Raw genomic sequence first — 25,342 nt, 5'->3', positions numbered from 1 at the left:
CAAGCACACAGCCCTGCCAGCAGGGGGCATGGCGTCCATCGTGCTTGGGGGCCCTGCGGCCGAGACATTCTCTCCACCCCTTGGGTGCAATGGTGGAGGGAGGCTAGAGCCACAGCAGGGGCGCACACGGGTGGGGCGGCCACACCGCCTGCATCCTGAAGGAACTTCTGGAAGGGAGGAACCCGGGAGACTGCAGAGCAGACGCATCGGTGCGCGATCCTGCAGCCTGAGGATAATACCGGGCCTCTCTCCCTCCCGGGCCAGCACCGCGCCCAGGTCTGCGCGCGCAAGCTGCACCTGCCCGCGCACTCGGGCCGCCACGTGCTGTGGCCCCGCCCCGCTCCCATCCCCACTCCCCACGCGCTCCCCCGCCCCGTTCGGCTCCGCTCGGCTCCGCTCGGCTGCGCAAGGCGCCGGGCGGCCGGGGAGGGACCGCGTCGCCCCTCCCTCCCCCTCCTCGCCCCCACCCTCTCGCTCTCCCCGGGCGGGCGGGGCCGCAGCCGCGCACCGTGGGCTCGCGCCCCGCCTTTGTCTCCCGCGCCCGCCGCCGGCTGCCAGAGCCGCTTTGTGCGGCGCGGCCGCGGCTCAGCATGGACGTGACGGTGTCGCAGCTCGTGGAGCTGTTCCTGCAGAGCCCGCTGGTGACCTGGGTGAGCGCGTCCTGGCCTTCCTCCACCCCGTGCGGCGCTGGGGACCGAGAGGCTCCGAGTCGGGTGGCCATCCCGCGGGCTTCGCATTCGGGGACGCGCACCTGTTCCCGCTCGGGGTGTCGGGGGGCGCGCGGGGCGGGGGTTGCGCTCCTGAAGCCCAGAGCCCCGCGCTAGGGACGCCGAGTGGGAACGCGGACCCGCGGGCTGGGCGCGCTGCTCTCCAGTGAATCTGAGACGTGAGAAATTTGTTGAAAAGTCCCTTTTATTTGCTTGTGTGTGTGTGTGTGTGTGTGTGTGTGTGTGTGTGTGTGTGTTTGTTTTCTTTCCTCGCGCTCTGGGACACTTGAGAAAAGTAGCCAGAAGTTTTCCTCCTGTCCGGTGTCTGTTGCCTGGCGCGGGAAGGGGACAGCGCTGGGGAAGGGTGGGCTTGCTGCCTGCCAAGGGTACCCCGGTGGTGGGTGACCTTCCTGGCCCGCGTGTCCCCCAGCATCAGACCGACGTGCTTTTGCTTCCCCGCAGGTGAAAACTTTTGGCCCGTTTGGAAGCGGCCACCAGGACAATTTGACTCTGTACATGGATTTAGTGGACGGCATCTTTTTGAACCAAATCATGCTGCAAATGTAAGTTGCCTCTTCAGAGAGGATGTTTTTGGAAGCCTGAGATTGTAGTGTGAATGCTGGGTGGCCAGGAAGTGGGGCTTGCAGGTGGGCCGTTGGACTCTCCCTGGCAGCTTATTCGATTAAGGAAATTTGAAACTGACTCATCTGCAAACTCAAGGACTTGGTGGTCTGAGCATTGACATTAAAAGCCTCTTTTCTTTGGGGAGGGGGCACACAGAACTGTAATGAGGGTCTGATTACAGGAAATACTCGGAGGGTGTGGAGCATCGCAGTGTGGCTGCAAAGTTTCACTGTGGCTTGGTAACTCAGTTTTCTGAGTCTTCTTCCCGTCTCTTGCCAGTTGCTGGGACAGAGGCAGTCATTAAGCCTCCTTGTGTGAAGTGGGTTCAGAAGTCTCCTTTAGAAGGCACACAGGCAGCCATGCTGTGCCTGGACCGGTTGGCCTTAAATGGGGTCTCCGTAGATGTATTTTACTTGCCTCTGACCACATTCGTTGCTGAGTTCTGCACAGCCTGTGTCTGTCTGACATCTTACCACCATGTAGGTGTTGGCTCCTATCCCTGCATTCTCTGTTTAACTTAGAAGCTTCAGGGATGGTATTGGAAGTGTCAGTATGAGTCCCAGGCACTTGGAGCAAAATAAAAATACCTCAGTGTGCTCTGTGGACCTGCCTTTCCGTTTGCCCTCTCACCTCGGACTGATGGAGGAGCCACACTCAGTAATCCATTAGCTAATTAAAAAACAGCTTCTATTTGTAGCTGGGGGCAGAATGGGGGTGGCTTCCCAATTAGATGACTCCACCTGTTTCATAGGACATTTGCTGTCACAGTGGTGGAAACCCTGTCATCCTTTTTTTCAAAAATTTCTTCCAATCTCGAGTCTTCAGCATTTAACCAGATTCTGAATAGATACATTTGCTGGTAGCTTTGGCGCACTTCTAAGGACTCTGATGAAAATGGGTTTTTCTGGGGTTGCCTCGGAGGCCAGCTTGGGCTCTGGCCACTCTCTCCCCATTCTGTCAGACCCCAAGAATAGCTGGGTTCCGTTGGTATAAGGACCATCAGAACTTTAGCCTAGCCCTGTAAAGCTTGAGGCTGTTTAATTAAGAAACACAGCAGTGGCCTCCAGGCTCTCCCTTAGCTACACCCAGGCACAGGGGAGAACAAAAGCCCAGAGGCCAGTTCCCTTTCTTCTCTGACCTTTGGAATTCCTGAAGCCTTTACCACTTGCTTGTAAATCGGGAAGCCTGTTGGACCTTTCTGAGAAATGCCAATTCATCACTTGTTTGCATTTGGCCCTGGCTAAATTCTGCTCCCCTCCCTGGCAGTTTTCTGTGTTAATTTTCCCTCTGTGACATGCTAGTGTGGTCATTCTGGAAGAAGGACCTGGTAGGTATGCAGCAGTCCTGGGACAGCCACAGAGACACTGACTGGCTTCCTGTACCAGGAAGGACAGGCAGGAGTGGGTGGGCACAGAACCTGCCAATCATAATTTTCTGCTTCTAGGGAATCATAACTTGGTGCCAGGTAACAGGCATCAGAATGTGTTTGCCTCAGGAAGTGTGTGGGGCTTGACTGCCAAGGGGCGTGTGGGATGGCTCACTGGGATGTATTTTCCCAAACTCCAGGCTGTGACTTAAGATGTGCACATTTTACTCCTTGTAAAAGTAACCTCTAAAAACACAAATAGGGGCGTCTGCAGTTTTCTAGTATTTCCCTGGAGTGTCTAGGGTCCTGGGCTCCATACCTGCCACCTTAAAATGTGGGTCACCAGATGTGGGTAACGAGGCGTGAATCTGATTAGTCTTAATAAAAACCTGGAGTCAGATATCGAGGTTGATCAGAGAAGCAGAGCAGCAACCACTGCAAAGTTCTTACCTTTACAAACCCTCAGACCAAAAGGGGGGCGATCCTGTCTCTACCCACTTTATACTCTGTCTTCACCTTCCTAGTGCTTCCATTAAAGGTGCACTGCCACCGCCTGGCTCTGTTTCTCTTTTGAGAGAACAATCCCGTGTAGCCCAGGGTGGCTTTGAACTCCCAATCTCCCTGCTTCCTCCTCCCAAATGCTGGGATTAAAGGTGTGTGCCACCACTGCCTGGTCTCTGTGGTTAACTGAGTAGCTAGCTCTGTACTCTGAACTCTAGGCAAGCTTTATTTGTCAGAACACAAAATATCATACAACAGTAACTAAAAGAACCTTGGGTGAGTTCTTCTGCCAGATGTGGTGGCACACAGCTATAATCCTAACACTTGGTCAGAAGATCGAGGCCAGTCTCTGCTACATAGAAAGTTCAAGGCCAGCCTGGGCTATATGAAACCTTAACTCAAAAAAAACAAACAGGGCTGGAGAGATGGCTGGATGGTTAAGAGCACTGGCTGCTCTTTCAGGGGACCTGGGTTCAATTCCCAGCACCCACAACTGTAACTCCAGGTCCAAGGGATCCAACACCCTCACACAGACAAATGGGCACATAAAATAAAATTAAATAGAAAAACAAACAAAAACAAAGAACCCTGACCGAGTATTGGGCATCCTATGTGATCAGACATGGCTTGAGCCCAAGGTCATCTTCCTACAAGTGGTGTGACATTGGGATTCTTGCTTGGTGCCTCAGTTTCCTCATATGAAAACCGGGAAGTAAAGGAGTTGGTCCTGGGGATTAGATGAGATGATGTGCTGGTACCTAGCTCGGTACTGGGAATAGGTGTTGGAGGTCAGTCACATACAGAGTGCTTGCGTGCGCATGTGCACTCCCACACTTGGAGTCAGAGGACAGCTTGCAGAGTTGGTACTTTTTCAGCGATGTGGTTCATCGATTGAACTCAGACCTACCAGCAAGTACCTTGCTGAGCCATCTCACCAGCCCCTCTGCAGATCTCCTTTCCCTGTGTTCAGTTTCTAAAAGCCACACGATTCTCGGCCTTGGTCTTTTCCTGGCTGAGTCTAAGGTCCAGCCTAACACTTGACTGACTTCAGCTGGGCCTTAGCCTCCCGCTTCTGCCCGGCAGAGCAGTGTCAGTGATGGGGTCGTGATCAGTGGGTAGGTGCTACCTCCTGTGCTGGGTGCTTGGAGACCACTGCTGTGCTATTTTTGATAAATTCTCCTCGGTTGGGAAGCAGTGGCCTTTGGAAATGGCAGAGCAGTGTGGCTGACTGGTTTGGGGTGGGCTGAGATAAGACGCTGTTACCTAATACTTCAGTGCCATCTGGAGGCTGGCTGTGGTCATGTGACTGCACCTGGCCATTGTCTGTGGCAACCCTAGAAGGCTGGAGTAGTCTCTTGGCCCTGGCCTCCCTGACTTCAGGCCCACCTGGAAGCAGGAAAGCCCTACAGGCTCAGCTTTCAGGGGAGGCCCAGGATTCCTGAGTGGGAGAGTCCCCTGAGTGGTCTATAGTGCAAACAGTGTCTGTGAGGACTGATAGGAAACTTTCAAAGTCTTGCTAGCTTCAGGCAATGCCAGCTAGTTTCTACCACTCACTAGTTCTGCTACACTGGGCAAATTGCTCCATGCCCTGAGCCTCAATTTCTTCATCTGTGATAAGGGGGTAGAATTTTGTAGATGTGGGGAAGGTTAAGCAAGATGGTGCATATTAATGTCCGGATGTCATTAGTGTGGTATGAGTGAAGCAGGGCTGGGAGTGAGTGAGTGTGTCTGTCTGTCTATCTGTCTGTCTATGCATGGTGGTGTGCATTTGTGCTTGTGAAGGAGCCTCAGTGGACTAGGGGCTCTGCCTGCTGACTTCTTTTGCCCTTGCTAGGATGGTGGCAAATTCACCACAGCCTATTATTTATTCAGATGCTTGTGACCCCCTGGGCATCTGACCCCCATTTCTAGCAGCCAGTGTGGGGCACTGAGTGGGTAGAAAGCAGATTTGCCTTCCTTGAGCAATGCTGAAACTTTTGCTTTATTTCCTTGTAAGTGCACTTCACCCTGAGAGACCTGGTTAACTGAGGGACTGCTAATGATCATGATAATTAGTCTAATTAGTCATATAGCTAATGTCAGGGTTCTTTTCTAGTGTTCCGTCAATTAGCTGCTTCTTCCCTTGCCTGGGGAGAACAAAAGCAGACATGGCTATGCATCCCAGGTCCCGGGTGTGTGCAGAGCCTTCGCAAATGAGTGGCTGTCAGTGTACATGCTGACGCTCTGGGTACCTGGTACTCCTGAGGTGGTCCCTCGGGTGCAGATGAAATCAAGAGGCTGTAGATGTGGCTCCATTTGGTAAATGGTTTCCTAGTATTCTCATGCCTTGGGTTCAGTCCCTGGCATTGCATATAGTAGGTATGGTGGTACACTCTTGGAATCTTGGTAGGAAATAGAGAGAGGAGGATCAGAAGTTTAAGGCAGCCTGGGCTACATAGAACCCTATCTCAAAGAAAAGAAATTCAGGATTGAAATAATGAAATTGTTGCACATCCTAACACCCACAGTCCCAGTTATTTCAAAGGTTGAGACAGGAGGATTGTAGGTTGGAGGCCAGCCTGAGCCACATAATGAGAATCTGTCTCAGAAGTTAAAAGGAAAAGGGGGGGAGGGGTTAGGGATTGGTGGTGAGTGTTTGCCAAGCATGTGTGCAGCCTCAGATTCATTCCCTAACTCCCATCAAACAAGAAATTAGGAAAGCCTGCAGCTTCTCACAGATGCATGTGTTTGGTCCTGTGGAACCGCTGCTCATTCCTTAAGATAGCCCCTTACTTCGTCACATTAGGAAGGCTTCTGTAACTAAAATGCCTCTACAGTGGAAATACAGAATGCTGCCTCTTCCCTAAGTTAATTTCAGTGGGGCCCTAGGCCTTTATTTCCTTGGTCATGAAGGGCCCTAGAAGAAGCCTAATGGGGTAAATGGTTTCACCAGACTCCATCGTGGTGTGGGGACATTGAGGAATGTTGTCACTTGACAGCTGAAAACAGTTTGCCTGGTTCCCCTTAGGGGACCCACATGGCTGTTTAAGTGGCTTTGAAAGGCCTATGTGAGGCAGGGGCTGTGGAGTGCATGTGGGAAGGTTCTCATGCTTAGGGCATGGTGTGGAGACAGAGGATATGTCAAATATTTACTCAAAGGTTGACCGTTAAACAGCTTGCCTTACAAAAAAGCCTTGTGCTTCCAATGACATTTGAAATGATTCAAGATTTTCCTTCTCTTTCTCCATCTTCTGTTAATGCGGCCTGAATGAACTAGATAGCCCTGAGAATTGTTTCTGTAGCTCCCCACCAGCCCGGAGGAGGCTCTGCGTCTTTATCACAGGGCTTGGCTGACAGATGAAACTGGGAAGACTGGCCTTTGAGTTCCCTGCCCTTTATCCTTGGTTGTGCCTTGGGACAGCGCATGGAAGGAAGGTCTTTGCTCTGAAAAGCAGGCTCCCCTTTCCACTTCGATCTTCTTGGCAGACATTTCCCACACTGAGGATTTGGGGGACTGTCGTGCATGTAGATGAGCCAAGTTGTAAATCACTTGAGCTGATGTCTAGTTCCTTCACAGCCAGACCGAGTTTCGCCTGAGGTTGGAAAATGAGTGACACATGGGGGTTTCCCACACTTTAGCTTTTCTTGTGGGGTGTGATGGTACCCCAGTCATATCCTAGACCTGAACGTCAGGTTGTGACAACATCATTGTGTCCCTGGAGTGCAAATCATGAGTAGGACCAACCTAAGTCCAGGTGACAGGGAGACAGACCTGTGCTGGGTTCATGATTTTTAAGGCCATAAAACATGCCCCCCCCCCGACCCCCACCTTGTTTTCTATTTTTCTTTCCTTTTTTTTTTTTTAAGATTTTTTTATGTATATGGGTGTTTGCACACTAGAAAAGGGTATCCCATGGGACTAGAAAACCATGGGACTTTGGTTATAGACAGTTGTGAGCCACCATGCTTGGCTTTATGCTAAAACACAGTTTTGGATTGGTTGTTGATTTTTATATATCTGGTGTTGGTTTTCACAGTGTTGACACTTGGACGTCCCTTGTGGTGCTTCCAACAGTGGAAACAGGAACAGTATTATGGAGAAGGGCTGTGTTTGGCAGGGGCTTGGGTGAGGCAGCAGAGATGATGGGTCATGTAGGGTTCTGACACAGCTGTGAGCAGATTTAGGATTTAACTTGAACTATGGCGGCACAGCCTCATGGCCACCACAGGAATAACTAGGCTCATGATACAGAATACTGGTTCATTGCTGGGGAAGGGGGTATAGTGAATGCCTGGAGGTGTGACTTGTTTGTTTGTTTGTTTGTTTGTTTGGTTGGTTTTTTTTTTTTGGTTTTTTTGTTTTGTTTTGTTTTGTTTTTTCTAGATAGGGTTTCTCTGTGTAGTTTTGGTGCTTATCCTGGAACTCGCGCTGTAGACCAGGCTGGCCTCGAACTCACAGAGATCCACCTGGCTCTGCCTCCCGAGTGCTGGGATTGAAGGTGTGCACCACCGCTGCCCAGCATGACTTGACTTTAACTCTGTTTCTTACTCTAGAGACCCCAGGCCCAACAATCAGCGTATCAATAAGCATGTCAACAATGACGTGAACCTGCGCATCCAGAACCTGAGTATCCTGGTGAGAAACATCAAGACCTACTACCAGGTGAGGCTGCTCTGCTGGCCCAGGGGTTCCTACAAGTCTGCAGTGGGGCCCCTCAAGTTCCCACACGTGTGCAGAAAGGCCTCTCAAGTAGGTGTACAGAGGCCCTTTCAGTGAGTTCCTGTGTGTTTGCGATGGGGCCCCTCAAGTGGATTCCCAAAAGAAGCTGGCTGCTGACCCTTGGTGCTTCTGCATTAGCCCTGTAGTGGGGTGTCGGGTCAGGTCGAGGGTGGGGGCGGGGGCTCTTGCATTCCAGATTGGTTCATTCTGAATATCATGAGGTCCTGAAGGGCCTTGGTTCACAGCCTGTTCCTGTGTGTCACTTGGAGACTTTCTGGAAGGGACGCATGGTTCATGCCTCTGGCTCAGTGGTTCTTGTGCAGGAGTCACTTGAGCTGAGGGAGAAAAGGAACCACAAAAGGCTGTAGGGGCCAGAAATGGAGCTATTGTGCCTCTAGGCCAGCAGGAACCTGGGTTTATGGAGTAGCGGTTCCACTTGACACTGCTTGCTGTGTTTGATCAGATGTGCTGGGTAGGTCAGGGTGGCCAATACTCTGAGAGTATTGGTGAGCTCTTCTGCATGGCCAGCACTGGCGGGAAATGAGCTGCCACTGGGGACCTCAGACCCCTGGCTTTTGAGTCTCTGCTTAGCAGTGAAACCGCCTTCTGACATATGATATCTGGTGACACTCCAGGCAAAACATCTCAATTGAGATGAAGACATAGGCTGAGAGTAGAGTACTATGGATTTTCATAGCCAAATTGTACTGTAAGGGTTGGAGAAGTAGGCTGCAAAGGAAATCCAAAAGAGAGAGAGAATGACAGAGAGGTCTTAAAACTACTTCCTATCTGCCTCCATTTTGAGTGGTCTGTCTTCTGCATTTTGATACCATTTTAGACTTTATTTTAAAGTAAATTTGAGCCAGGCATTGTAGTGCAGGCCAATAATCCTAGCTCCTTTGGAGACTGAGAAAAGAAGATTGCTAGTTCAGGGCCTGCCTGGGCAACTTAAGTGAGACCCTGGCTCAAAAATGAATGCTGGGTGTGTAGCAGTAGTATATGGTTCAGTCCCCAGTGCCATTTAAAAACTGTTAGTCATAAGCCATTTCTCAGTGATACTTTTTAACTGGGTGGTTTCTAATAGTGTGTAATTTTTTGTTGTTGCTGTTTTAATTTTAAATGGCTTAAAAGAACCTTAAATATGAACATTTAAAATATACATAAGCCGGGCGGTGGTGGCGCACGCCTTTAATCCCATAACTCAGGAGGCAGAGCCAGGTGGATCTCTGGGTTAGACGCCAGTCTGGTCTACAGAGCAAGATCCAGGACAGGCACCAAACTGTACAGAGAAACCCTGTCTCGAAAAACCAAAATAAATAAAATAAAATATACATAAAAATAATGGCTTTTAGCATGCTGCCATTAGGTCTATACTTTTTATGGGCTTAACACAGGTATTTTCAAATGCAGTGTTTTTTCTTTGAATAATCCTTATTTCTGAACAGGGAGGACTCGTGGGTCTGGTAGATTATCCCGATGATGATGAAGATGATGATGAGGATGAAGACAAGGAAGACACGCTACCACTGTCAAAGAAAGCAAAATTTGAGTCCTAATATTAGCAACTGCCTGTGATCAGTACCTGTTGACAAAACTGGTTCTTTACCCCTCCCCCCTACAAAATCCACATCAAAGTGCAGTGGTCTCTTGTGAGTGACTGACACAAATCAGCGACACACTGGACTTCTGCTCATCAAGTGCCAATTCAATGGAGCAGGAGGAGGGGGATGCCGTGCAGTTAGGGGGAAGACATAAGCCTGTGAGCTCTCCAGCTTGGACCACACATTGCCCTTTTCTCAGGGAAGGAAATGGAAATCAAAAGCCAACAGGGCAGGGGTTTTGTCAGTGGAACTCTGGATTGACTGGTCAGTTGCTACAATCAGAACTTGCTTTCTTGGACCATGTTTGAGACATTAGAAGAATGGGTCTTTCTGCCATAGTTCCTCACTAGTAAAGAATGCCAGCAGTTTCTTTGTTTAAAGAGACCTGCCTTTAAAACCGTACATTCTGAACATTTTAGTCAAGCTACAACAGGTTTGGAAAACCTCTGTGGGGGAGGGGCAAAATAAAGTATCCTCTTTTTTTAATCTGTTCCCTTTGCCCTTCAAACTGCAGATTTTTTTTTTTTTTTTTTTTTTTTTTTAAGGTGGGGATTTGTCCCTACTTGATTAAAGATTGAGTGGAATTCTAGGTGTGGTCATTTGTGTCATAATTTTTCTTTTTTGTTTCAGTTTGTTTGTTTTTTCTCCCCCTGAGTGTATGATTAGTTGTTGAATATATATATTTGGGACCATTAAAACATTTTTGATGTAATATAGCCTAATTGTGCTGGCACCTGCTTTACATGTGTAATTTGTGTTCTACATCACAGTTCTTAATTTGTTTAGAGTTTTATGAAAGATGGTATAGTTTTTATTGACAAAAGCAAAGTAATCTTACAACTATGTGCATAAAAAAGCAATACTATTTTGTGACTAAATATTTTATATTAAATTTGCATCAGCATCTGTCTTGAGATTTCAGGGAAATAGAATGGAATTTTAAAACTTGGACAGTTTTGTTAAACCTAGAAACATGAAATTAGTATTCCAAAGAGATTCAGAAATTTCATATCTTGGAGAAATGACGGTACATTAAATCAAAATTGAGGATGGATGATTTAAAAGTAATACTTGACTTTTGAATAATAAAAAGAAAAGTGAAGAGTAAGAGAAATTGTATTAATTGTATGTTTCTTTTCTTTCTTTTTTTAACATATGCCCTTTGGAATACCAGTTTAAGCTGTAAGTGGTGATACCTAAAACACCCAAGGAGCATTATGTGGCACCTTATTAAGACAGTGTTTTGGGGTCTGGGGGTGTAGCTTAGTGGTAGAGTGGGTTGGGACAGCTTTCATTTTCAGCTCCATTACTACCTGAAAAATGTGTTCTTGAATAGGATCTTTATTGTTAGATATAATAAGATTTCAAGGAAATGAGGTCAGGGTTCCAAAACCCTCGCTTTTTTAAAGTGGAAAAAAATGGAACTTTATAGTTGCAAATGAGTAAAATTTCCTACCCAGAAAAGGATATAATTGTGGATATACTGGAGTACCCAGCCAAGCAGTTAGTGCTTGTCTTTGCTGCTTTATTCCTTAGTAAGACCAAGAGCTTGAGACTATTATTGGGCATGGTAGTGCATATAATCCCAGCATTTGGGAAGCTGAGGCAGGTGAACCTTTGAGTTTGAGTAACACTGTAAGAAGAAACTTTAGAATATAAAAATTTTAAAAATTTAATTCATTTCACTATAGATCTGCTTTTTAAAAAAGATTTACATTTTGTCCAGGTGATAGCTGCAGACTTCTTTAATCTCAGCACTCTAGAAGCAGAGGCAGGTGGATCTCGTGCATTCAATGCCACCTTGGTCTACAAAGTGAGTTCCTAGACAGCCAGGGCCACACAGAAACCCTCTCTTAAAAAAAACAAAAGTTCTATATTTCTGCAGTGCCTGGGGAGGGCAGAAGTCAGATTCTCTGGACCTGGAGTTACAGATGGTTGTAAGCAAGCAAGTAGTTACTGGGAAGCAAATCCTGGTCATCTGTAAGAATAACAGTTTTGTGTAACCACTAAGCCTCTCTCCAGCCCTCTTTTTGATCTTTTGAGACAGGACCTAGCTCTATGACTAGCTGGCTTAGAACTCACTATTTAGACCACACTGGCCTTAAACTAGCTAGCTCGGAGCAGTCCTAGCTCTTCCTCCTGAGTGCTGGGATCATTGCACCAACATGCAGTTAGTGCTATTTCTGAGTCAGAAATGCTGACTGTTAATTGAAATTAACACCTATCTTGTTTTGTGTGTGTGTTATTTTTTTGAGTAAGTCTCACTGTGTCCTTGGCTGTTTGGAACTCAGTATGTAAACTGGAGTTACAGAGGTCCACCTGCCTCTGCCTCTTATAATACTAGAGTGTTGGGCTGGAGAGGGCTCAGCAGTTAAGAGTGCTGCTGGCTGCTCTTCCAGAGGTCCTGAGTTTAATTCCTAGCAACGCACATGGTGGCCCCTAACCATCTATAATGGGATCTGATGCCCTCCCTCTTCTGGTGTGCAGGCATACATGCAAATAAGTCTTTAAAAAAAAAAAAAAAGATCGCTAGTGTGTGTGCCCACCATACTTGAATCAACTTGTTTATACAGAGACAGGAATAAGGTCTAAGTCAAATACTCTCTTTACTGTTACTTAGAACATTTTGTGTTAACTAATGTGACTTAAACATGTTTTTTAAGCATCTCTAGCTGAACTCATGAACTTTCTGACTTTTCAGAATGATTTTTGGGGCACTTTGATATTCTAGGAATGCTTGGACAGAGGACAGACTCATCACTTCATAAATCTAGTTAAAGAAATCTATGTTAACCTTTGGCCACACTTCAGATTATTGCTTTCTTAGCTCTTAGTGCAAACGATGAAGGTTCGCTACATACTAAGTCAAAAAGAACTTCTGGTGGAGACCTACCATTAGCCAGAAGTTACTAGATACTCAGCCCTCAAGTTGACTGGTTTAACTAAAAGGCCACGGTATTGTTTATGTTCTGGGAATTCAGCCCTGGACTCTTGTACCCAAAGCGCATGCTGTACACTGAGCTACATACCCAGCCCTGAATCCACACTCTTAAACCCAAGTCTTGGTAGCTGGTATGAATATAATATAAATTATTTTTCACTTCAATGATACCAATAAGTTCTTTGGCTCATTTTGTAGTGTTTGGAGGGAAAGGGAAAGGGGGAAAGAAAAAAAAAACTTGTGGCTCAAAGTGATGAAATCTTTATAATCCAGGAAACATTTTCCATCCACGCTTCCACAAATGCTACCCTGGTAGTTTTCAGTAGATTATGTTTAGTTGCTATTTCTTGCCCAGATGTACTCAGATCCTGTATGTAATTTCATCAGAACATTTCTCTGATCTTTGTTGCTCAAGACACCCTGTCTTCCTTGAAGGAAAGCTCTGTCTTGTTTCAACTTTGTATCTTCAAACAGCCTAACACCAAGTAACCTACCTACCTGTGGCTCTCTGGAAACTTCAGTATAGGAAAAGACCCATCTTGCTCACTCTGCAAACTGGCTTACATAGTTAATAGTTTCTTAACTCTGAATTTCCCCCTTTTAGTGATAGAAATGGAGGACTCCAAACCTTTATCTTCATCTTCAGAGAAGTTTTATGAAACTAGAACTCTAATGTATTGTTAATGTGTTTGGGTAAGTCTTACTAACTCGCTGGATGTGATGGGTGTATGCCCATGGTGTAATCCCAGGGGCAAAGGCAGCCTGACCTCTTGCGTTTAAGGCCAGCCTGGTCTAAAAAGCAAGTTTCAGGACATCCAGGGCTACACAGAGGAACTCTGACTGGGGGTGGGGTAGGGGTAGGGGTTACTAATTACTAAATCTAATCATTCCTGGCCCCACCCACTGTCTCTTGGTAGTATGGGGGGAGCACGGTTTAAGGTTTCTTTTAAACTGGTATGTAATTCACATAGCAAAGGATAGACTTGGAATTCCTTATCCCTGCCTTTGTATCCCAGTTACCTTACCCAACAGACCAGCAAAGATGGAACTCCAGCTGGCCTGGAACCTGGGATCCTCCTGCCTCATCCTATAGCATTCTCCTCCAGTGTGTGCCTCCAGGGTCAGCTTCCCAATGTTTTAATCCCATTTTGCTCAGGTTGGATTCAGCAAGCCAGCCTCACCGTGTTCCAAGTGGCTGGAACTTCAGACATGCTCTACTGCACCTGGCTTCTGGGTGGTTTTGAGACAAACATTTTGACAACTTAGTTCAGGCTAGCATTGTATTTATTCACGCACCACTGCCCACATATAGGCACAAACTTCCATTAATACAGAAAGAAAAATGGTAAATTTTACTTTAAAAATGCAATCAGAAAATAACTAGTTTATATATGCTCTCATAACTTAAGCACTACACTAGAGGAGAGGCCGAAAAAGCATTCAGGGAAGCCATAATAAGTCCTATCTGTCCGCTGATTGATCAGCTGACTCTTGACCGTAATTTCTGGTAATTAAAAAGTTATGGACTGAATGTAGGAGCTAGAGATATAGCTTAGTGTTACCACACTGGCTTGCAGTGTGGGAGACCATGGATTCAAGACCCAGCAAGAGTGTAAGGGCAAGAGCATAGAAGTTTTTTAAGTTTAATTGATCCTTACCTGTACTGAAAACTACGAAGTAACAGGGCTATAGAAAAGTGTGTGTGGAAAATAGCTGTCCCAATGGCATGTACCAATGGAGTATTGAATACATCAGCCCTGCAAAAGATGGTGTGTGTGTGTGTGTGTGTGTGTGTGTGTGTGTGTGTGTGTGTGTTTGTACTTTGGGAGTTGTTGGTGAGTCAAATCCAGGGCAAATGCTCTACCACTATGCCAAAACCCAGCTGTGTGTGTGTATACTTACTTTGGGAGTTGCTGGTGAGTCAAAGCCAGGGCAAATGCTCTACCACTGTGCCAAAACCCAGCTGTGTGTGTGTGTGTGTGTGTGTGTGTGTGTGTGTATATACTTACTTTGGGAGTTGCTGGTGAGTCAAATCCAGGGCAAATGCTCTACCACTGTGCCAAAACCCAGCTGTGTGTGTGTGTGTGTGTGTATACTTACTTTGGGAGTTGCTGGTGAGTCAAATCCAGGGCAAATGCTCTACCACTGTGCCAAAACCCAGCTCTGTGTGTGTGTGTGTGTGTGTGTGTGTGTGTGTGTGTGTGTGTATACTTTGGGAGTTGCTGGTGAGTCAAATCCAGGGCAAATGCTCTACCACTGTGCCAAAACCCAGCTGTGTGTGTGTGTGTGTGTGTGTGTGTGTGTGTGTGTGTATACTTACTTTGGGAGTTGCTGGTGAGTCAAATCCAGGGCAAATGCTCTACCACTGTGCCAAAACCCAGCTGTGTGTGTGTGTGTGTGTGTGTGTGTGTGTGTGTGTGTGTGTATACTTACTTTGGGAGTTGCTGGTGAGTCAAATCCAGGGCAAATGCTCTACCACTGTGCCAAAACCCAGCTGTGTGTGTGTGTGTGTGTGTGTGTGTGTGTGTGCGTGTGCGTGTGCGCGCGCGCGCGTGTGTACAGTGTTGGTTTTAGCCCCTGACTGACTACATCCCCACCCTTAAATATTGGTACAGTCAAAACCTGGAGGGAGATAACTATAATACTTCATCTATATCTGAAATTTTCTGCTCTTAGAGTATGCAGCAAGAATAGTATATTGGATAAAATTAGATACCTAGAAATGATGGAGAGAACTTTGTAAATATCATTAAATGGAGTAAAGTACCCCAAAAAACAGTTTTCAGAATTCAAGAATCAAAGGCATATTGAAAAGGGCTACATCTATTCAAGAGTCTCAGATAAGAATAGTGGCAGTCACTCCCATTTCCACCTACCTTAGCCAACCTTGAGGTAGTTCTAATGATGCAGGACAGCATTGAAAGATGGGGCTTCTCCGTCATACTTGGTTAGGAGTTTAGAAAAAAAAAAAAAAAGACAAAAGATTACTGGGCTGGAGAGATGGCTCAGAGGTTAAGAGCACTGGCTGCTCTTCCAGAGGTCCTGAGTTCCAGAGGTGCCTCATAACCATCTAAATGAGGTCTGGTGCTCTCTTCTGGTGTGCAGACATACATGGAAGGACACTATGTACATAATAAATCTTAAAAAAAAAAAAAGATTACTAAACAAATCTATTTAGGGAGTCTGGAGAGATGGCTCAGCAGTTAAGAGGTCCAGGTTCAATTCCCAGCACCCACATGGTGGCTCACAATCATCTGTAATCCTAGTTTCAAGGTATCAAAACACACACACACACGGTCACGGTACACAGATACATGCTGGGAAATTTCCCGTACACATAAAAATGCCTTTTTAAAAATGCATTTAGGATCCAGGCAGTGGTGGCACATGCCTTTAATCCCAGTACCCAGGAGGCAGAGGCAGGCGGATCTCTGAGATCAAAGCAAGTCTGGGCTACAGAGTGAGTTCCAGAACAGGATCCAAAGATACACAGAGAACCCTGTCTCAAAAAACAAAACAACAAAAATTTCACAGAGATCCAATATTTACTTTTTTTTAATGCATGTGTGTGTGTGTGTGTGTGTGTGTGTGTGTGTGTGTGTGCGCAAATGTGCTCATGGATGGATGCCCATGGAGGCCAGAAGAAAACATCAGATCTGGAGCTGGATTACAGGCAGCTGTGAACAACCAGACATGGGTGTTGAGAACCAAACTCTGGTCCTCACAGCAAGTACTTTTAACCTCGGAGCATCTCTTCAGCCAGGAACAGAACTTCTAAAACATGTTTGCAAGGCTGCCTATTAAAACATCTCTGGAGCTCACAGATCTTTTTTCGGTTTTTTTTTTTTTTTTTTTTTTTTTTGAGACAGGGTTTCTTTGTGTAGCTTTGCGCCTTTCCTGGAACTTGCTTTGGAGACCAGGCTGGGCCTCGAACTCACAGAGATCCGCCTGGCTCTACTTCCCGAGTGCTGGGATTAAAGGCGTGCGCCACCACCGCCGGGCAAGCGTACAGCACCCAGTATTCCCAGATGGTCTCCCATCCAAGTATTAACCAGGCCCGACCCTGCTTAGCTTCCGAGATCAGACATGATCGGGCGCGTTCAGGGTGGTATGGCGATAGACTCACAGATCTTAAATTTGAATGTTTTGTCCAAGATAAAATAATTCTATTTGGACAGGAGATATGTTAATGTGTATAAAGCAAAGAACAACACAGAAACTTCCAGCAGCACCCCAAAAAAGCCAAAATGATCTGGGGAGAGGTGGTTTGTGTACACAGAATCTTATTATTTTTTTAAGATTCGTTTTTTAAAGCTGGGCATGTGATGGCACACACCTTTGATCCCAGCAGTAGGAGGAATTTTGAATTGAAGCCCAGCCTGGGCTACAGAATGAGTTCTAGGACAGCCAGAACTACACAGGAACCCTATCTCAAAAACACAAAACAAATTGCTTACATGTTATGAGTGTTTTACTTGCATATATGTGTACCATGTACCCTCCTGGTGCCCTTGGAAGCCAGAAGGAGTATCAGATCCCCTGGAACTGGAATAACAGATGATTGTGAACTACCATGTGTGTGTAAGGAAACAAACTCAGGTCCTCTGCTAGAGCAACCAGTGCTCTTAACCAGTGAGCCATCTCTACAGCTCTAGTTCATACCAAATACTGGAATGACCTGCCTGTGGAAGGCCAATGGACACAGAATCTGTGTGATGCTGTACCTCTTGAGGGTTTAAACATAACAAAAAAGAGAAAAGAAAAATGGGGAAAGATTAACGCATTTAACAAAAATACCAGATTTATATCCATATTCAGAAATATGAAACATTGAATGAAACTAAAAAAAATGTTTAAATAAGTGCAAAATACCTTATGCACATTGGATGACAGTATTGTTCAAGTGGCAGAGCAACCCCATTTAATACCCCCCAAAAAGGAAAATAAAAAATCTGGTTCCTACAGAGCATGGTGGCCCACACCTTTAATCCCATCACTTGGGAAGCAGGGACAGACAGATAGACTAGCCTGGTCTACATAACAAGTTAAGTAAGCCATGGCTAGATAGTAAGACTTTCTGGAAAAGAAATCCTTCTTCCATTCAAGAATTGTAAAAGCAACATACACATTTATATCAAGAAATGAACAGTCATTTTAAAATGAAAGAGGCCGGTGGAGGGACACCACTTGGCAGTTCAATTTTCCCTGAAGCTCAGCCCCAGCCTGGAGTTTAAGGCCAACAATTCTCATTAGAACAGCAGCAGCAGATTGGGGCAAAGATGAGGAAGACACAGTGGTTACATATCGCTGCAAAGATTTTACGTGCCTCACTTGGAACTTCCAACTTATCTTGTAAAAATCGAACAGGATTTGCTTTCTCCAGACCACCCCATCGTTTGAAGCCTTTCTAACCAGAAATGGGTCACCCTGGGGATTCACTGCACAGCTGTCCACAGGGAACAGGGAGCTGGGGTAAATCTTTCCAGTCTGGATGAAGAGGTCTAGCCAAGTCTGTCCGCTGTGGGATGTTCTCTGTGCTGTGAATATATTGCTCTGATTGGTTAATAATTGAAGTGCTGATTGGCCAGTAGCCAGGCAGGAAGGATAGGATAGGCGGGACAAGGAGGAGGAGAATTCTGGGAAGTGGAAGGCTGAGGCAGAGAGATGCTGCCAGCTGGCCGCCATGAAAAGTGAGATGTAAGATACTGGTAAGCCACGAGCCACGTGGCAACTTATAGATTAATAGAAATGGGTTAATTTAAGATAGAAGAACAGCTAGCTAGAAGCCTGCCACAGCCATACAGGTTGTAAGCAATAGAAGTCTCTGTGTTTACTTGGTTGGGTTTGAGCAGCTCCGGGACTGGCGGGTGAGAAAGATTTGTCCTGACCATGGGCCAGGCAGGACTGGAGAAAACTTCAGCTACATCCATCAGTAATCATGAGCCACCTCAGCTACATAATAACTAAGACTATTTTCTGTGTCACCTGGTACGAGCTTAAATTATATGTACAGCTAAAAAGTGGAGTGAGTTTTATGGTACATTAATCATACATACTGTTTCATTGACATTGTTATGTATGTATATAACTGACACAAAGTGAAAATTTCCTGGGGTGGCTGTGTAAGGACTGTCAACATCCCCAGGGGAGAAAATTATTCCCACACTAGAATGAAATATCTCACAAACAGTAACAGCATTTGTTCCATGCATTTCTTGGTTTGAAATAATATGCTTGTTTATTGAAGAGCTGGAAGGATTTCTCATCTTTAAAAAAATTAGGTGGGTACAGAAAAAAAAAAAAACTCAAAAAATAGCTCTTATTTTCCAAACAGGGTGGTCTATGCTGACCCCCACCCCTGCAGTCCTCAAGCTCATTATGCAGCCCAGGCTAGCCTGGAACTCAAGATCCTCCTGGTTCAGCCCCACCAAGTTCTGTGATTACAGAAACCAGAACTGTCATTGTTTTTTTGTTTGGGACAGGATGTCACTGAGCCCAGGCTAGCCCTGAAGTCGTTGTGTAGCCCAAGGATAACATGAACTCTTGATCCTTTTGCCTCCATCTCCGCAGGACTGAGATTACAGGCTCGTCCCATAAGTCCCACCGCACCTCTTTTTTAAAAAAATAAATTTATTTATTTTACTTTTTATGAGTTTTAGTGTTCTGTCTTCATGAATGTGTGCACCATGTGTGCCTGGTGCCCACAGAGGCCAGAAGGCATCAGATCCCCTGGAACTGGACTTACAGGTAGTTGTGATCCACCCTGTGAGTGGTGAGTGCTGGGAATCAAACCTGGGTTCTCTGGAAGAGCAGCAAGTACTCCTAATCCTTGACATCCCCTTCCCGCCCCACCCTTTTTTTGATTGTTGTTGTGACCCTGACTTCCACAATTCTGGGATCCTTAGAGTCTACTAGTGGCTAGCGGCTAGTGTATTAACATGCTTTCCAGCCAGGTGGAACTGTAATACTGCATGTCATCAGCAGATGTCGCAGCCCTAATATGTAACAAAGCCACCGCTGCAAAACTGCTAGCCAAAGGCAGCCATTGAGTACCTGGTGTGTATTCACTAAGCAATGCGCCGGGGGCTTTGGGTTAACACTCCCACAACTCAGTCATACAGTGTTCATCGAACAACGGCACAGCTCGCGGAGCGAAGTTATTTCCTGGAAGTGGCAGGGAGTGGGGCTGCGAAGCCTCCAAGCACACAGCCCTGCCAGCAGGGGGCATGGCGTCCATCGTGCTTGGGGGCCCTGCGGCCGAGACATTCTCTCCACCCCTTGGGTGCAATGGTGGAGGGAGGGCTAGAGCCACAGCAGGGGCGCACACGGGTGGGGCGGCCACACCGCCTGCATCCTGAAGGAACTTCTGGAAGGGAGGAACCCGGGAGACTGCAGAGCAGACGCACCGGTGCGCGATCCTGCAGCCTGAGGATAATACCGGGCCTCTCTCCCTCCCGGGCCAGCACCGCGCCCAGGTCTGCGCGCGCAAGCTGCACCTGCCCGCGCACTCGGGCCGCCACGTGCTGTGGCCCCGCCCCGCTCCCATCCCCACTCCCCACGCGCTCCCCCGCCCCGTTCGGCTCCGCTCGGCTCCGCTCGGCTGCGCAAGGCGCCGGGCGGCCGGGGAGGGACCGCGTCGCCCCTCCCTCCCCCTCCTCGCCCCCACCCTCTCGCTCTCCCCGGGCGGGCGGGGCCGCAGCCGCGCACCGTGGGCTCGCGCCCCGCCTTTGTCTCCCGCGCCCGCCGCCGGCTGCCAGAGCCGCTTTGTGCGGCGCGGCCGCGGCTCAGCATGGACGTGACGGTGTCGCAGCTCGTGGAGCTGTTCCTGCAGAGCCCGCTGGTGACCTGGGTGAGCGCGTCCTGGCCTTCCTCCACCCCGTGCGGCGCTGGGGACCGAGAGGCTCCGAGTCGGGTGGCCATCCCGCGGGCTTCGCATTCGGGGACGCGCACCTGTTCCCGCTCGGGGTGTCGGGGGGCGCGCGGGGCGGGGGTTGCGCTCCTGAAGCCCAGAGCCCCGCGCTAGGGACGCCGAGTGGGAACGCGGACCCGCGGGCTGGGCGCGCTGCTCTCCAGTGAATCTGAGACGTGAGAAATTTGTTGAAAAGTCCCTTTTATTTGCGTGTGTGTGTGTGTGTGTGTGTGTGTGTGTGTGTGTGTGTGTTTGTTTTCTTTCCTCGCGCTCTGGGACACTTGAGAAAAGTAGCCAGAAGTTTTCCTCCTGTCCGGTGTCTGTTGCCTGGCGCGGGAAGGGGACAGCGCTGGGGAAGGGTGGGCTTGCTGCCTGCCAAGGGTACCCCGGTGGTGGGTGACCTTCCTGGCCCGCGTGTCCCCCAGCATCAGACCGACGTGCTTTTGCTTCCCCGCAGGTGAAAACTTTTGGCCCGTTTGGAAGCGGCCACCAGGACAATTTGACTCTGTACATGGATTTAGTGGACGGCATCTTTTTGAACCAAATCATGCTGCAAATGTAAGTTGCCTCTTCAGAGAGGATGTTTTTGGAAGCCTGAGATTGTAGTGTGAATGCTGGGTGGCCAGGAAGTGGGGCTTGCAGGTGGGCCGTTGGACTCTCCCTGGCAGCTTATTCGATTAAGGAAATTTGAAACTGACTCATCTGCAAACTCAAGGACTTGGTGGTCTGAGCATTGACATTAAAAGCCTCTTTTCTTTGGGGAGGGGGCACACAGAACTGTAATGAGGGTCTGATTACAGGAAATACTCGGAGGGTGTGGAGCATCGCAGTGTGGCTGCAAAGTTTCACTGTGGCTTGGTAACTCAGTTTTCTGAGTCTTCTTCCCGTCTCTTGCCAGTTGCTGGGACAGAGGCAGTCATTAAGCCTCCTTGTGTGAAGTGGGTTCAGAAGTCTCCTTTAGAAGGCACACAGGCAGCCATGCTGTGCCTGGACCGGTTGGCCTTAAATGGGGTCTCCGTAGATGTATTTTACTTGCCTCTGACCACATTCGTTGCTGAGTTCTGCACAGCCTGTGTCTGTCTGACATCTTACCACCATGTAGGTGTTGGCTCCTATCCCTGCATTCTCTGTTTAACTTAGAAGCTTCAGGGATGGTATTGGAAGTGTCAGTATGAGTCCCAGGCACTTGGAGCAAAATAAAAATACCTCAGTGTGCTCTGTGGACCTGCCTTTCCGTTTGCCCTCTCACCTCGGACTGATGGAGGAGCCACACTCAGTAATCCATTAGCTAATTAAAAAACAGCTTCTATTTGTAGCTGGGGGCAGAATGGGGGTGGCTTCCCAATTAGATGGCTCCACCTGTTTCATAGGACATTTGCTGTCACAGTGGTGGAAACCCTGTCATCCTTTTTTTCAAAAATTTCTTCCAATCTCGAGTCTTCAGCATTTAACCAGATTCTGAATAGATACATTTGCTGGTAGCTTTGGCGCACTTCTAAGGACTCTGATGAAAATGGGTTTTTCTGGGGTTGCCTCGGAGGCCAGCTTGGGCTCTGGCCACTCTCTCCCCATTCTGTCAGACCCCAGAATAGCTGGGTTCCGTTGGTATAAGGACCATCAGAAACTTTAGGCCTAGCCCTGTAAAGCTTGAGGCTGTTTAATTAAGAAACACAGCAGTGGCCTCCAGGCTCTCCCTTAGCTACACCCAGGCACAGGGGAGAACAAAGCCCAGAGGCCAGTTCCCTTTCTTCTCTGACCTTTGGAATTCCTGAAGCCTTTACCACTTGCTTGTAAATCGGGAAGCCTGTTGGACCTTTCTGAGAAATGCCAATTCATCACTTGTTTGCATTTGGCCCTGGCTAAATTCTGCTCCCCTCCCTGGGCAGTTTTTCTGTGTTAATTTTCCCTCTGTGACATGCTAGTGTGGTCATTCTGGAAGAAGGACCTGGTAGGTATGGCAGCAGTCCTGGGACAGCCACAGAGACACTGACTGGCTTCCTGTACCAGGAAGGACAGGCAGGAGTGGGTGGGCACAGAACCTGCCAATCATAATTTTCTGCTTCTAGGGAATCATAACTTGGTGCCAGGTAACAGCATCAGAATGTGTTTGCCTCAGGAAGTGTGTGGGGCTTGACTGCCAAGGGGCGTGTGGGATGGCTCACTGGGATGTATTTTCCCAAACTCCAGGCTGTGACTTAAGATGTGCACATTTTACTCCTTGTAAAAGTAACCTCTAAAAACACAAATAGGGGCGTCTGCAGTTTTCTAGTATTTCCCTGGAGTGTCTAGGGTCCTGGGCTCCATACCTGCCACCTTAAAATGTGGGTCACCAGATGTGGGTAACGAGGCGTGAATCTGATTAGTCTTAATAAAAACCTGGAGTCAGATATCGAGGTTGATCAGAGAAGCAGAGCAGCAACCACTGCAAAGTTCTTACCTTACAAAACCCTCAGACCAAAAGGGGGGCGATCCTGTCTCTACCCCCTTTATACTCTGTCTTCACCTTCCTCAGTGCTTCCATTAAGGTGCACTGCCACCGCCTGGCTCTGTTTCTCTTTGAAGAGAACAATCCCGTGTAGCCCCAGGGTGGCTTTGAACTCCCAATCTCCCTGCTTTCCTCCTCCCAAATGCTGGGATTAAAGGTGTGTGCCACCACTGCCTGGTCTCTGTGGTTAACTGAGTAGCTAGCCTCTGTACTCTGAACTCTAGCAAGCTTTATTGTCAGAACACAAAATATCATACAACAGTAACTAAAAGAACCTTGGTGAGTCTTCTGCCAGATGTGGTGCACACACCTATAATCCTAACACTTGGTCAGAAGATCGAGGCCAGTCTCTGCTACATAGAAAGTTCAAGGCCAGCCTGGGTATAGAAACCTTAACCTCAAAAAACAAACAGGGCTGGAGAGATGGCTGGATGGTTAAGAGCACTGGCTGCTCTTTCAGGGGACCTGGGTTCAATTCCCAGCACCCACAACTGTAACTCCAGGTCCAAGGGATCCAACACCCTCACACAGACAAATGGGCACATAAAATAAAATTAAATAGAAAAACAAACAAAAACAAAGAACCCTGACCGAGTATTGGGCATCCTATGTGATCAGACATGGCTTGAGCCCAAGGTCATCTTCCTACAAGTGGTGTGACATTGGGATTCTTGCTTGGTGCCTCAGTTTCCTCATATGAAAACCGGGAAGTAAAGGAGTTGGTCCTGGGGATTAGATGAGATGATGTGCTGGTACCTAGCTCGGTACTGGGAATAGGTGTTGGAGGTCAATCACATACAGAGTGCTTGCGCGCGCATGTGCACTCCCACACTTGGAGTCAGAGGACAGCTTGCAGAGTTGGTACTTTTTCAGCAATGTGGTTCATCGATTGAACTCAGACCTACCAGCAAGTACCTTGCTGAGCCATCTCACCAGCCCCTCTGCAGATCTCCTTTCCCTGTGTTCAGTTTCTAAAAGCCACACGATTCTCAGCCTTGGTCTTTTCCTGGCTGAGTCTAAGGTCCAGCCTAACACTTGACTGACTTCAGCTGGGCCTTAGCCTCCTGCTTCTGCCCGGCAGAGCAGTGTCAGTGATGGGGTCGTGATCAGTGGGTAGGTGCTACCTCCTGTGCTGGGTGCTTGGAGACCACTGCTGTGCTATTTTTGATAAATTCTCCTCGGTTGGGAAGCAGTGGCCTTTGGAAACGGCAGAGCAGTGTGGCTGACTGGTTTGGGGTGGGCTGAGATAAGACGCTGTTACCTAATACTTCAGTGCCATCTGGAGGCTGGCTGTGGTCATGTGACTGCACCTGGCCATTGTCTGTGGCAACCCTAGAAGGCTGGAGTAGTCTCTTGGCCCTGGCCTCCCTGACTTCAGGCCCACCTGGAAGCAGGAAAGCCCTACAGGCTCAGCTTTCAGGGGAGGCCCAGGATTCCTGAGTGGGAGAGTCCCCTGAGTGGTCTATAGTGCAAACAGTGTCTGTGAGGACTGATAGGAAACTTTCAAAGTCTTGCTAGCTTCAGGCAATGCCAGCTAGTTTCTACCACTCACTAGTTCTGCTACACTGGGCAAATTGCTCCATGCCCTGAGCCTCAATTTCTTCATCTGTGATAAGGGGGTAGAATTTTGTAGATGTGGGGAAGGTTAAGCAAGATGGTGCATATTAATGTCCGGATGTCATTAGTGTGGTATGAGTGAAGCAGGGCTGGGAGTGAGTGAGTGTGTCTGTCTGTCTATCTGTCTATGCATGGTGGTGTGCATTTGTGCTTGTGAAGGAGCCTCAGTGGACTAGGGGCTCTGCCTGCTGACTTCTTTTGCCCTTGCTAGGATGGTGGCAAATTCACCACAGCCTATTATTTATTCAGATGCTTGTGACCCCCTGGGCATCTGACCCCCATTTCTAGCAGCCAGTGTGGGGCACTGAGTGGGTAGAAAGCAGATTTGCCTTCCTTGAGCAATGCTGAAACTTTTGCTTTATTTCCTTGTAAGTGCACTTCACCCTGAGAGACCTGGTTAACTGAGGGACTGCTAATGATCATAATAATTAGTCTAATTAGTCATATAGCTAATGTCAGGGTTCTTTTCTAGTGTTCCGTCAATTAGCTGCTTCTTCCCTTGCCTGGGGAGAACAAAAGCAGACATGGCTATGCATCCCAGGTCCCGGGTGTGTGCAGAGCCTTCGCAAGTGAGTGGCTGTCAGTGTACATGCTGACACTCTGGGTACCTGGTACTCCTGAGGTGGCCCCTCGGGTGCAGATGAAATCAAGAGGCTGTAGATGTGGCTCCATTTGGTAAATGGTTTCCTAGTATTCTCATGCCTTGGGTTCAGTCCCTGGCATTGCATATAGTAGGTATGGTGGTACACTCTTGGAATCTTGGTAGGAAATAGAGAGAGGAGGATCAGAAGTTTAAGGCAGCCTGGGCTACATAGAACCCTATCTCAAAGAAAAGAAATTCAGGATTGAAATAATGAAATTGTTGCACATCCTAACACCCACAGTCCCAGTT

At 47.7% G+C, this 25,342-nt stretch overlaps 1 protein-coding gene and 1 pseudogene across 1 annotated transcript in view; one reads left to right on the top strand and one right to left on the bottom strand.

Annotated features, from left to right (window-relative positions):
- Positions 1 to 467: 467 nt before the first annotated feature.
- Positions 468 to 25,342, top strand: part of Ccdc88c (coiled-coil domain containing 88C) — a 123,522-nt gene continuing 98,647 nt past the window's right edge. Inside the window, 3 exon segments of the mRNA XM_036206178.1 lie at positions 468 to 650; positions 1,170 to 1,270; positions 7,732 to 7,840. Coding sequence (XP_036062071.1) covers positions 591 to 650; positions 1,170 to 1,270; positions 7,732 to 7,840 — 270 coding nt within the window. The 5' untranslated portion in view covers positions 468 to 590.
- Positions 16,443 to 16,561, bottom strand: LOC118595950 (annotated as a pseudogene).

Source organism: Onychomys torridus, chromosome 14 (assembly GCF_903995425.1).
Source record: "Onychomys torridus chromosome 14, mOncTor1.1, whole genome shotgun sequence".
NCBI classification, from domain to species: Eukaryota; Metazoa; Chordata; class Mammalia; order Rodentia; family Cricetidae; genus Onychomys; species Onychomys torridus.
This window is presented reverse-complemented; position numbering and strand designations above follow the sequence as displayed.